The 14,210-nt window shown below is 40.8% G+C and overlaps 1 protein-coding gene across 6 annotated transcripts in view; it reads right to left on the minus strand.

Moving 5' to 3' along the window:
- LOC120396003 (sodium/myo-inositol cotransporter) overlaps nt 1–14,210 on the minus strand; it is a 116,901-nt gene that overhangs the window by 22,631 nt on the left and 80,060 nt on the right. For 2 of the 6 annotated variants that reach the window (XR_005592917.1, XM_039520872.1), the window contains exon 4: nt 9,067–9,588. The exons of the other annotated variants lie outside the window; for them this stretch is intronic. Coding sequence is in view for 1 of the 2 variants with exons in the window: in XM_039520872.1 (XP_039376806.1) it covers nt 9,568–9,588 (21 nt within the window). In the remaining variant the exon portion in view is untranslated. Of the gene's footprint in view, nt 1–9,066; nt 9,589–14,210 lie in introns of those variants that run through there. 6 annotated transcript variants of the gene reach the window in all.

A 14,210-nucleotide genomic window follows, 5' to 3' on the forward strand; every position in this document is an offset into this window, starting at 1 on the left:
AAAAATAATCATTTAAATTTGAGGTTGTTCAGGAGAATCGGTTTGCCCCAAATCCTCATGCCAACCCTGTGCATAACAGTGTGATCACGGTAAACATGAGTTGATTACATTTGGAAGGGTGGAGACAGGGGCATTAAAGACATCACAGATACATGCAACTATGGAAGATGTTATGGACACATCTGTGGAGAGAATAGTAAAGGGCATAGTCCTTCTGCCCATGTAATAATTCTGCAGATAGAGGTCTCTAGAGTTGTCAGTTGGCACCATTCACAAATACTGAAGCCACAAAGTTTATTTAAAGGCTTCACTACACCCATGTACCCAGAAATTATAAATAAATAGTCTGACATTTCACTTATAACCACAGTCAAATACTAGTCCAGAAGCACATCACCCACACTGACCTTGCTTTCCCTTTCTCTTCACCAACCTCTCAGCAGTCTCCTCTTAGAGGATCTTTGTATATGGAACAAATGTCATCTGAGTGAGCTGAAAGCCATTCCATGCACAGCCTTCTTTGGGTCATCAGCTAGGGCTCTAAAAAGGGAGAGGGCTAGGGAGTCGAGTCCTCTTGGGTCAATATTTACTCCATGTAGGAGAGCCACACAATTGTAGTTATATCTAGCAAGTTGTAGAGCATTCCTCCAAGAACGTGTTCATTTGGGAGGATATTTAATATTCCAAACATGAAAGAAGTCCACAGAACAGTCTTTTATCAATCATGTAAAATTAGAACAGGGACAAGCAAACATAAAAAGAAGTGAGAGGAAGGGACAGAGGGGTCGGGGACATGGAGCAGGCATGTTTCTTATGCTAGTTACAGGACCACCCAGTAGTCAAAAATCTGAGAGAGGACACTGAACATGAACCTGCTAGTCATTTTCAGTGCTTAATAATTCTGAAGCACAGAAACTGGCAGTAAAAGTCATTTAGTTCCAAAAAGATCCAATGTGCTCTGGCTCTGCGATAAGCTGGACCTAAATTCTGGGGCAAGGGCCCATGGTTTCTAACCACTCTGGCAACATATACTGCGGCCGTCTGGAAATTCTGCAGCAACTTCAAATAAAGCCTTTGCAAGACTGGTGTTTCATAAAAACTGATCATGTAAATTTTGCATGCATGTTAAGACCAGAAACTTATTTCTAATAATAGAAATTTGGATACTCAAGCTTTTTTTTTTTTTTTTTAAACACGCAATACAGTAACTTGTGTTATTTTTATATTAAATTCAATATATGTTATGCTGCTCCTAAGTTTTCAGTGTACTGAATTTTTTATATTGACATTAACCTGCAGCAGGGTGAGTCAATTCAACAGGAACAATGTTATAATAACACAAGAGCTTTTAACTCACTGTGCAGTCCTAGGGAGTTAGCGGGGAGGAAGCATGCCACCATCCATACAGATAACTCTTCCCAGGTAGGAAAGATCATCCCTGCAGTTGGTATCAGAGCAGAGTGGGAGGAACTATACTCCATTTAGGCAACTAAAAGGTAAAGAGAGGAGCACAGGGAATAACAGGGGGCAGGGAAGTGATAGGAAAGGAAAAGCACAAGTGGCCAAGAGAGGCCTCCTCAAGCCCCCACCCTTTCCCAAGAGTATGGAGAGAAAATATGCACAGAATACTTAGGGCAAATCAACTTAAGTTATGTCGACGTACAGCCACCGCAGTAATTAAATTGGTTTGGCACGTCCACACTAGCTCCCTCTGTCTGCGGTGCACGTCCTTACCAGGAGCACTTGCACTAATTTAACTGTCACCAGGGGCTCACAGCCAGAACAGTCAATGCAGCGTCTACATTAACACTGCGTTGCCCTAACTACACCGGCCTAAGCACTAAGCCTCTTGCAGAGGTGGAGCATTAGGTCAGTGTAGTGGGCGACTTACATCAGTGGGAGCAACATTGTATCGTAGACACCTACGGAGTTAGATGGACATAAGCTGCCTTACATCGATGTAGATCAGACCTTAGTTTTAGAGTGAGGATTGTATCTGAGTTTCTTTCAGCTAAGGATGCAATTAATACAAGACATTTAAATTCAATGGGCATTCCTGATTAAATTATAAACAACGTTTCCAACACAAATAGCATTACAGTTCTCAAGTTGTTAAAAATGATGCTGGTGGTGGCAAACCACATTTTCTTTAAGTTGTGAAATACTGGCCAAAAGTTCTTGTGAGTTTACACTTCCAAGGAGGTCTAGATGGGTGGTGTCAAATAATGCAAAAATTAGAAGCAAGTTGCAAGAGAATGTAGCAGGGTGCTGGTGCAGAAGCACCTAATTAGCCCCTGCCCAGTCAGCTCCAATCAAGGGAAGTAGTTTGGGGATGATGGAAAATGCCTGATGCTGGCCTGAGGATTGGCAACACCAGCTGGCCTGACAAGCCAAGGGCTATAAAGACTGGGAAGGAGCAAGAAGGAAGGTCACAGCAAGGGAGAAGTCAGGCGCGCAGGGAGCTAGCTGAAGGTTGACTCTGCCTATAAGGGTGGTAACCAAACCTGTAAAGCTTGTGTGTGTGTGTATATATATATATATATATATATGGACACTGGTGGTGGGCCAATGATAAGTAAGTAAAGATATGGGTGTTGCACAACCCTGAAGCCTCTCTGAGCCTTATTGGGGAGGGCAAGCGGGCTGCAGGAAGAGGGGTTGGTCTTTTCCAATTCCAATATAAATTTGCTCGACTTATGACAAATTCACAGTACCCTTCCTGTTTTGGAGCTAGGCTATAGGTCAAACAACACTCTCCTGAAACCTTCACTTTGATAGAAAAGTTATTTTAAAGTCTATCAGTATTAAGATTGTTTACAAATATACAATTTTCAACTTTTTATATAGGGACAGCATTCTCATATAGGCTATTTCTTGAGGTGCCTTCCTGCTCTACCTGTGATGTCTCAGATTTCAATGTCCATATCCATTCTCTCCGTGTCACCCTCCCATGCACTAAACCGTAATTATTTCACTATGCTGCTCACTTCCCCCCGCCCCCATGCTCTCTCTCAGCTACTTTAAATTATTTTCTCATCCCCCACCCTCTCGTCCCTATTCACCTACCCATTCAGACACTGATTTGACTGACCTAAGTAGGCTTGGCAGAATTTGATTTTTTTATAATTGACATTACACCAATTTTAAGCATTTTTTTTATTTAAATTCTCCACAGTTATGGGAAATTATGAGCAGGAGAGGTCAGTTATTTAATGACAAGCATTGAGATTAAAGTTATTGCTTTGTAACTGTTAAAAACAAGTTGTCAACACCATATGTCAAAAACATGGAAAGTAAATACTAAGAACACAACGGCCATACTGGGTCAGACCAAAGGTCCATCCAGCCCAGTATCCTGTCTACCGACAGTGGCCAATGCCAGGTGCCCCAGAGGGACTGAACCTAACAGGTAATGATCAAGTGATCTCTCTCTCCTGCCATCCATCTCCACCCTCTGACAAACAGAGGCTAGGGACACCATTCCTTACCCCATCCTGGCTAATAGACATTAATGAACTTAACATCCATGAATTTATCCAGTTCTCTTTTAAATGTTATAATCCTAGCCTTCACAACTTCCTCAGGCAAGGAGTTCCACAACTTGACTGTGCGCTGTGTGAAGAACTTCCTTTTATTTGTTTTAAACCTGCTGCCTATTAATTTCATTTGGTGACCCCTAGTTCTTGTATTATGGGAATCAGTAAATAACTTTTCCTTATCTACTTTCTCCACATCACTCATGATTTTATATACCTCTATCATATCCCCCCGCTTAGTCTCCTCTTTTCCAAGCTGAAAAGTCCTAGCATCTTTAATCTCTCCTCATATGGGACCCGTTCCAAATCCCTAATCATTTTAGTTGCCCTTCTCTGAACCTTTTCTAGTGCCAGTACATCTTTTTTTGAGATGAGACTACATCTGTATGCAGTATTAAAGATGTGGGTGTACCATCGCTTTATATAAGGGCAATAATATATTCTCCTTCTCATTCCTTTTTAATGATTTCTAACATCCTGTTTGCTTTTTTGACCACCTCTGCACACTGCGTGGACATCTTCAGATAACTATCCATGATAACTCAAAGATCTTTTTCCTGATTTGTTATAGCTAAATTAGCCCCCATCCTATTGTATGTATAGTTGGGATTATTTTTTCCAATGTGCATTACTTTACATTTATCCACATTAAATTTAATTTGCCATTTTGTTGCCCAATCACCTAGTTTTGTGAGATCTTTTTGAAGTTCTTCACAGTCCGCTTTGGTCTTAACTATCTTGAGCAGTTTAGTATCATTTGCAAACTTTGCCACCTCACTTTTTACTCCTTTCTCCAGATCATTTATGAATAAGTTGAATAGGATTGGTCCTAGGCCTGACCCTTGGGGAACACCACTAGTCACCTCTCTCCATTCTGAGAATTTATCATTAATTCCTACCCTTTGTTCCCTGACTTTTAACCAGTTCTCAATTCATGAAAGGACCTTCCCTCTTCTCTCATGACAACTTAATTTACATAAGAGCCTTTGGTGAGAGACCTTGTCAAAGGCTTTCTGGAAATCTAAGTACACTATGTCCACTGGATCCTCTTTGTCCACATTCTTTGACCCCTACAAAGAACTCTAATAGATTAGTAAGACACGATTTCCTTTTACAGAAACCATGTTGACTTTTGCCCAACAATTTATGTTCTTCTATGTGTCTGACAATTTTATTCTTTACTATTGTTTTGACTAATTTGCCCAGTACTGACAGACTTACCTGTCTGTAATTGCCAGGATCACCTCTAGAGCCCTTTTTAAGTATTGGTGTTTACATTAGCTATCTTCCAATTGTTGGGTACAGAGGCTGATTTAAAGGACAGGTTACAAACCCTATTCAATAGTTCTGCAACTTGACATTTGAGTTCTTTCAGAACTCTTGGGTGAATAACAAGTTACCGGGACTGGATGGCAATGTTAAGTTTATCAATTAATTCCAAAACCTCCTCTAGTGACACTTCAATCTGTGACAGTTCCTCAGATTTGTCACCTACAAAAGCCGACTCAGGTTTGGGAATCTCCCTAACATCTTCAGCCGTGAAGATTGAAGAAAAGAATCCATGTAGTCTCTCCGCAATGGCTTTATCGTCTTTAAGCGCTCCTTTTGCATCTCAATCCTCCAGGGGCCCCAATGGTTGTTTAGCAGGCTTCCTGCTTCTGATGTACTTAAACATTTTGTTGTTACCTTTTGAGTTTTTGGCTAGCTGTTCTTCAAACTCCTCTTTGGCTTTTCTTATTACATTTTTACACTTAAGTTGGCAGTGTTCATGCTCCTTTCTATTTACCTCACTAGGATTTGACTTCTACTTTTTAAAAGATGCCTTTTTATATCTCATTGCTTCTTTTACATGGTTAAGCCAAGCCACAGTGGCTCTTTTTTAGTTTTTACTGTGTTTCGTAATTTAGGGTATACATTTAAGTTGGGCCTCTATTATACCGTCTTTGAAAAGCACTCATGCAGCTTGCAGGGATTTCACTTTAGTCACTGTACCTTTTAATTTCTGTTTAACTAACCCCTGCATTTTTGCATAGTTCCCCTTTTTGAAATTAAATGCCACAGTGTTGGGCTGTTGAGATGTTCTTCCCATCACTATTTCCAAGCCGTCCTGTTATAGTTACCTCTTGGACCAGCTCCTGCGCTCCACTCAGGACTAAATCGAGAGTTGCTTCTCCCCTTGTGGGTTCCCGTACCAGCTGCTCCAAGCAGTCATGTAAAGTATCAAGAAATTTTGTCTCTGCATTTCATCCTGAAGTGACATGTTCCCAGTCAATATGGGGATAATTGAACCCCCACTATTGAGTTCTTAATTTTGATAACCTCTAATTTCCCTTAGCATTTCATCATCACTATCACTGTCCTGGTCAGATAGTCAATAATAGATCCCTAATGTTATATTCTTATTAGAGCATGAAATTACTATCCATAGAGATTTTATGGAACATGTGGATTCACTTAAAATGTAGAATCAAATGAAGTAAAAATCTTCTTTCACAGTGCCACTCCCCTTCTTCCCCCCCACCCCCAGTCCCACATGACCTGTTCTGTCCTTCTGATATATTTTGTACCCCGGAATAATTGTCCCATTGATTGTCCTCAGTCCACCAGGTTTCTATGATGCCTATTATATCAATATCCTCCTTTATCATGAGGCACTCTAGTTCACCCATCTTATTATTCAGACTTCTAGCACTTGTGTACAAGCACTTTAAAAACATGTCACTGTTTATTTGTCTGCCCTTTTCTGATGTGTCCAATTCTTTATATGAATGTTTCTCATCTGATCTGGCCCTTACATTATCCTCTTCCATCCTCTGCTCCTGACTATAACCTAGAGAATCTCTACTAATAGACTCTCCTCTAAGAGAAGTCTGTCCAATCCACATGCTCTTTTGCAGCAGTCAGCTTCCCCTCCCCGTCCCATCTCCTAGTTTGATTTAAAGAATTTTTAAACTAAAAAGTTACTGTATCTTTAAATCAAACTAAAGTTCTCAAGCCAACATTTCTTACTTTGCTCATTAGTAAGTTGTTACTGACACCAATAGATATTTAATTCTTCCAAGCCTAGACTCAAGACACCTGATGGGCAGAGGACAAAATTGACTGCTGCTGTTCAGGAACAGGGAGAAGCTAATCAGCTCCCCCCTCACACCAGCTGCTGGAAAAGAGGAGGGTGCTGGAATTGCTTAGATTAGGATTTGTTTCCAGGCCCAGCATGGAAGCCCTATCTTTTATAGCTTCTGTCTAGTAGAAGTTTGATAAATATGAAAACCTAACCCCACTTCCAGCCCCTCTGGCTGCTGGCATAGAGCAGCACAATCTTCTTTCCCCTCGTGCTGCTGCACAATTGAGGGTGGTGGTATTATTTACATCAGTGCCACCTAGGAACCCCTGATCATAGATCAGAGCCCCAGTGTGCTAATCAGTGTACAAACTACACAACGAAAACCTGGCCTCAACTTACAATTAAGGCTAAGATTTTGTCACGGTTATCTTTAGTAAAAGTCAGGGACAGGTCACAGGCTTCCTGAATTTTTGTTTATTGCCCATGACCTGTCCCTGACTTTTACTAAAGATAACCGTGACAAATGGGGAGGGGGGGGTCCAGCACCCACCACTGCTGCAGCTCTGGGGTCTCCCTGCCACCCACAGCAGCTGGGAGTTGAGCCCCCCCCCCCGGCTGACAGCTCCAGCCCCACCGCCCTAGGGCTGAAGTATAAAATGTCACCAAGGTCTCTGGAAGTCATGGATTCAGTGACCTAATCTTAACCTCATTTATGATCCAAGTAGCAATTCTACCCCTCACCACTCCATTCTTTTGCATTCTCCTTTGCCGGGGCTTGCCTATGCTGCTGCTCACAGCTTTGTCAAGCAGCAGCTGCAGCTCAAAACTAGCCTGACTCTTTCACTTTAAATTATTTGCTTTTGGTTGCATCTGCAGGATGCTAGGTATTTTCAAATCAGTTTCCACACTTCTGCAATTTAGAAAAGCTCTGAACAGGAGCTGGAAAGGTCAGAGTGCAATCCCCTGCTACTGCAGGCAATCCCATCACAAAATGCCTTTCATAAACTTATCAAACTCTGTCTTAAAGCTACTTAGGTTAGGTCTGCCACAAAGGCACGGGTACTGCATGGCCTCCAGAAGATGAGGCTGCTTTGCTTTATATTCACAGCCCTAAAGAGCGGGAAGTTAAACTTTAAAACCTTCATTCTGCAGAAAATTATGGTAAGGAGCCTCACACTCTAGTAATGATTAGATATTAGGAGCCAGATGCCATGGTCTGAATGATCTTATTTGAATAACCTTTACAGCTTCCCCCATTCCTGGGGCATGACCATTCTCCAGCATCAATTAGATAAGCTTTCAGCCTAATGAATTATGCAAGAATGCCTATAGCCCAAGGTGTCCTTTATAACTGTTGAATGCTGGGACACTTCAAGGATGTCCCATACAGAGGCCAGAATGTACCATGAGAGCCATTATAGCGGCTACTGGAAGATTTCTCTACATAGAAAAGAGTCATCTTGGAGGGTAGTTACACCAGGCTTACATTTGCAACACCAGATTGTACAAGTGAAACTGAGCCCAATTTTCATCTTCTCAGCCTTGAGAACCCCTAGATTTAATTGCTGCCCCTCCATTCCACTGATTGGGGGCAATGTACCAAAACAAAAAAAGTTTATGAAACTAGTTTATGGTTAGTATCGAGAATGGTTGCTGTCCATTTTTAGTATTATGAACATGACAGTTGTAATGCAAATGTATCCCTCATTCCTATCTTCTGCAGAGACAACATCCTCCAAGAAACATTTCAGTAAGACTCAGGGGTATCCATGTTTGTCAGTAAGAGTGCTTTTTTGATGAAACAGAAAAATATCCTGGCATGCTCACTCTCTCAGGCACAGGCTGTGCAAGCTAAGAACAGCCACATCACTAGCGAGAGAATAAAAGCTAAACAGTTTGCCACCACTGTCCTCCCCTAGAGTTTTTCTAAAAACTCATGGAGATAAATATGGCAAGTTGGACAGAACGTGCACACCAGCTGCCACCACCTCTCCCGGGCCTGCACTATTCATTTAGGGCTGCACTGCTATGGGTACACCAACATAACAGATTCTGCAGCTTCACTGGAGTGATTTGCTGCACTGCAAGCAGCTTTCTGCCAGTGCCCTGGACTTCAAGTTATGGAGGTAGCAGTGTTGAATCAAACCCTGCCCCCATGGCTTTTTATTTTGTTGGCACATGCCATACTAAGTGTATTAGCTCTTGTTTTCTGGCCAAGTTCTACAACTATGTTCTGCCTACCTAAATTCTTCTTATAGTTTTAAGTAGACTGGGATATTCTTAGTTTCTTTGGGCAGATTAGTATTTAAATGGTCACTAAAGTTCCATGCCAGAAAAGGCTGCATTTTAGTGGTGGCTGAAGAGTGAGGGACTGCAAGATTTATTACAAGTAATCAAAGTCAATTAAAACATAAGACAGCATATAGTATCTACAATTTCTCCCAAATAATTTCAGAAATACATGGGTTTGGGTTTTTTCCTCCCATTTTTATTGAAACTTTTTACAGAATACTTTGTAACAAGACAAAATGCCACAGTAAAGGAATGTAAACTGCAAGAAACAGTTTGAAGTATCCAGATACTCTCTAATAAGAGTTTTAGTTTGAAGACAAATGCAGTAGGCAAGATAATATGCAAACGGTATACACAGGGTCAGCAGCGAGAACTAGGAGTTTTGCATCAGGTTTACTTCAAAGTTTTTATAACAATATAATACTCTATTCACTAGACCAAAGTTACCTTATCATACATCATTGCTATGACAAGAACTTCTAGATATGGACACTAACAATTTACAAGTATAATTAAGCTATATTAATCTCATTAACAATGCTAAATCTATATTCCTACTACAAGAACTTTTAAAGTCTTCTGTCTAATAAGATCTTGCTAGACCCTTAAACAAACACTTGACCAAAGAGAGACCTGGACCCAACTAGATTTGCCTGATCTGCATGTCCATTTGGTTCATTCCATATCCATCTGGGGCTGGGGAAAAAGCAGAATTCAAATGCTATATAATATCGTTTGGTTTTGGTCAGCAATGTACTTTAGTTGAATAGTTAAAAATAAGGCAGTTCATTAACTGGTATTTTATATAAAAGCTGCAGAAAATACAACAGCAACAAAAACAGAAAAGTATTTCACAGAAATCTAAGAAAAAAAGATATCAATATACAAAGGTAAAAGCAGCATCACTTTGACACTGTGCTTTTAAAAAAGATAAATGAAAAGATTTCTGTGATGATATTAAAAAGAATTTGCTTTCTTCTTGAAGAAGACTACTAACATTTTGCACAGCAACTATTTTTTTAATAATCACCTCATTTAAAAACGTGTATTCGTAGACATAGAATTGTCATATAACATCACCATCTTTGCTCAGAGTGTCTGACTTTATACAGTGAAGCTGATAATTTAAGAAGTGTCAAAAGATGTCACTACATATTGTATTTGACAGAACTAAAATAAAGCAAATGCTTTTTAAACCAACACCATAAAGAAAAACCCCAAAGTGTTTTGTAGACAAAAACTAAACCATTTTTCAAACATGAGCATTTTGAGATTTCACCAGTAAAATCAGAAATCCTAGTTATATATTTATTTATATTCTACAACTATTCTTTACTAGCCTAATTAAAGCACATAAACCACTGAATTACACACATTTAAAAAAAAAAAAACAAAAACCCTTAAAAACAGTGCACATAAGGTTTTTTTTTTTTAACTTTAAAACATCACATGTAACAAGGTTAGTATTAATTTCAAAACAATCACGTTTAAGGGCATAAAACATACAGTTACTGAATAAATACGAGTATTTTTGCTTTATTATACACTACTGAATCCAAAGTCTCTCTCTCAAAGAAAGAGAGAGATTGACTCCAAAGATTTTTCAAACCTCTTCCACACAGTCCTCTCTCTGAAAGAAAGATTTTCCCAACAACTCTGTTATCTTAGGATAAGAATAAAAAAAGCTGCATGTTTTAGACACGCAAGAATCTTTCACTTCGGGTGCTCAAGCAGAGGCCCTGTGATGGCTATTCCCCACATCCTGGCCTTTATAGGTGGGCAGGGAAGGGAGGAGAGAAGAGAGAATGTGGAGGAGAGGCAGAAGAGAGAAGTAGACCGGTGGAAGGCATACAAAGGGTAAACTGAACCATCACATTTCCTTTTGGATATCAATGAAAGCTAAAGGAAAAAACTTTGGCAGAGAATGGCATCAAACAGAAGTTCTCCAAAACGGAGGGGAAGTTTTCCAGAATGACGTGCACAAAAAGCTTTCCAAGAAGCTGCCTCTCTTTAAAAGAAGAAGCTTTTACTATATCACTGGGAGAAAATTAAGAAAAGTAAGTTAAGGTGAACAAAAGGGTGTCATTTAAAATTAAGCTATAAAAGTGGCAAAATAGGCATTATCAAGTTCAAAAGTTAAAGGCATTAAATACCCAGTTATGTCCGGATGGGTAGGAAAATCATTCTGGATCTCTGTGGCAATGGGTCCAAGTCCAAAGCAACAGGCATTGGCCCCGAAGAGAGGCCAAATATTGAAATTTGAGGGACCAGAGTAAGTTATAGAGGATCCTAAATTTGCAGTTTTGCAAGCCCCAAGAGTTAATGGTAAACCAACATTACATCTAATCTGGGTTCACATCTCTTGATTAGATCATGACTCACAAGACTGGTAGAGGCATGTTTAAGCCTGACGCAATCTTTTACACACTGTAGTCCCTGGCATGGTCAAGTCAGAGTGTTCTTGCCCATCAAATGTGGTATGTGCATAAAGTAGCAAAAAGGAATATAATAAAGTTGTTACAGTGGTTAGCAGTTTAATGCAAACTCATTATTAATACAGGTCTTCACTTTCACCTGAATGCTAAAAGCTCCTGAGCCACTGTTTTAACATTCCAAGGATTAGGCATTGGATTTTGCTTTCTATGAAAACAATCCTGATAAACGTCAAAATGAAGAGAGAAAACCTTATCAAGTTACCCTCTTTCATACAACTATGAGACATTACATAGCAGAAGGCTATGCACAGCTTCTCAGTACAAGAATACACACAAAAGTTTGAGATCATGCAGAAGATATTCTTGGGTGCAGTTGTATTAATATGAATGATTCTACAGTAGACAGCATTAAAACCATCAGTATTTGTAAAGCAAAATAAAACATCTCTACTCATTAACAGCCATTAGACATCCATGAATGAAATTCTAGCCCCATTTGACATTGACTTCAGTGGAGCCAATATTTCACCCCATAACTGAGACTGCAATATAAGAACCTGGTGATTATCCAGTTTACAGTCCCTTTAAAATGGAGAGAAATACCTAATAAGCATATTTTAAAGAAAAAAAAATCTACACCATAGGGAGGGAATGTTTAAGAAATCTCAGAGATTAAACATGGTCTTCACAGCTGACTTCCATTAACTTGCAATTGGCCTTTTCATAGCTGACTATGCCCATGTGAAAACGATCCCATTTGACTTTCTTACATTACAGAAGCATTACAAGATATATTCTGGAAGGATGTTAGTAAGAAGAGAGATAAGGAACAATGGAGAGGAAAAGCAGGATGATTCAGTTTCCATATAAAACTTGGTAATATTGACACTTGCACATGGACTAGTGTGGTCATACACTTTACCTCTCTTACTCCTATGACACAAGACTGAACTAGTGTTTTCAGTTACAGATCAAACAAGCTATGTAAAAAACACAACTGGTAAGTGTACTTTATCATCTATTAAATGTATCAAGTAAGGCTAGAGGATGTTTAATAAATTATGTGCAATGAAGAACATTAGCAAGTTCTACAGTGACAGCTCAGATGCAGAAATTGAGCTTGCCTGGATATGAAGAAATCACACAGAGGTTAGTGGGGAAACAAGTTTCTTTAAAAAAAAAATGAAGATAGTTTCTTTTAAAAAGCCCAACAGTAAGGGCATATCTACACCATCACCACACACACACACACACACACCCCAAGTCAACATGCAGCCACCACAGTAATTAAGTCAGGAGCATCCACACGACACTCATTGTGTTGGTGGAGTGGGTCCTCACTAGCAGCGCTTGCATCGATGCACAGAGCAATGCGCTGTGGGTAGCTAACCCACAATGCAACTAGCCGCAGTGGGGTTTGGGAAGGGCTTGCAATACCTCATGGGAACAAAACATTGCAGGAGGGAATGAGAACATGGCTTTGACCTCCCATGATGGTTTCCTCCCTCTGTTCCTTCCTCCTCTGATATCAACAGCAAACCACCCATACTTTCTTGCATCTTTTTTCTGAAAGCCTGGTTTAGCCACACATGCCATAGCTTGAGAAGCATGGACCCTGCTCAGCTCTTCACTCTTGTTGTGAGCATTACATACACCACATGCCTTATCCTGACGTATTTCCAGAGCCAAGACAGGAGCCACCACATGGAACACTGTGATATCACTCAACCAAGCCATAGAGCAAAACAATGCAATTGCACAGCAGTTGAACACGGTGGAGTGCAGTTTCTGATCCCAGGAAACAAGCACTGACTGGTGGGACCGGATCGTTATGCAGCTATGGGATGATAAGCAGTGGCTGCAGAACTTTTGAATGCGGAAGGCCACCTTCCAGGAACTTTGTGCAGAGCTTTTGCCAGCGCTGAAGTGCAGCAACACAAAAATTAGACCTGCTCTGACAGTGGAGAAGAGTTGTGATCACTCTGTGGAAGCGTGCAACGCCAGACTTCTACTGGTCAGTAGGGAATCAATTTGGAGTTCGTAAATCCACTCTGGGAGCTGCTGTGATCCAAGTTTGCAGGGCCATTAATAGACTTCTGCTAAGAAGGGTAGTGACTCTGGGAAACGTGCAGGACATAGTGGGATGGTTTTGCCACAGACAGACAGACTGCATATCCCAATCTTGACACAAACCACGTTGCCAAAGACTACATAAACTGAAAGGGGTACTTCTCAATGGCGTTCCAAGTGCTGGTGGATCACAGGGGCATTTCACCAACATCAACGTGGGATGGCCAGGAAAGATGCGTGACACACATCTTTAGGAACACAAGTCTGTTCAGAAAGCTGCAAGCAGGGACTTGCTTTCCAGATTGCAAAATAGCCATTGGTGACGTTGAAATGCCAATCGTGATGCTGGGAGACCCAGCCTCTCTCTTGCTCCCATGGCTCATGATGCCATACACTGGCTCCCTGGACAGCAGTAAGGAGCAGTTCAACCATAGGCTGAGCAAGTGCAGACTGGTGGGCAGTGTGTCTTTGGACATTTAAAGGGTTGCTGGTGCAGTTTGCTTAATAGATTAGACCTCAGTGAAAACAATATCCCCATTGTTATTGCTGCCTGCTGTGTGCCCCATAATATCTGTGAGGTAAAGGGAGAGAAGTTTCAGCAGGGGTGGGGTGCGGAGGCAGATGGGCTGGCAGCTAATTTTGAGCAGATACCAGGGCAAGAAGAGGTGCCGAGCAAGGAACTCTGTTTCTCTGGGAGGCTTTGGAAAAGAGAGTTTCACTAATGAGCTAGAGTAATGTCCACCGCTTATCTGCATTGTGCCTTCCTCCACCATCCCCTCCATTGCATCAGTTCCCCTGTACCTCCTCTCCCCC

The sequence above is a fragment of the Mauremys reevesii genome, linkage group 1 (genome assembly GCF_016161935.1).
Source record: "Mauremys reevesii isolate NIE-2019 linkage group 1, ASM1616193v1, whole genome shotgun sequence".
Classification (NCBI taxonomy): domain Eukaryota; kingdom Metazoa; phylum Chordata; order Testudines; family Geoemydidae; genus Mauremys; species Mauremys reevesii.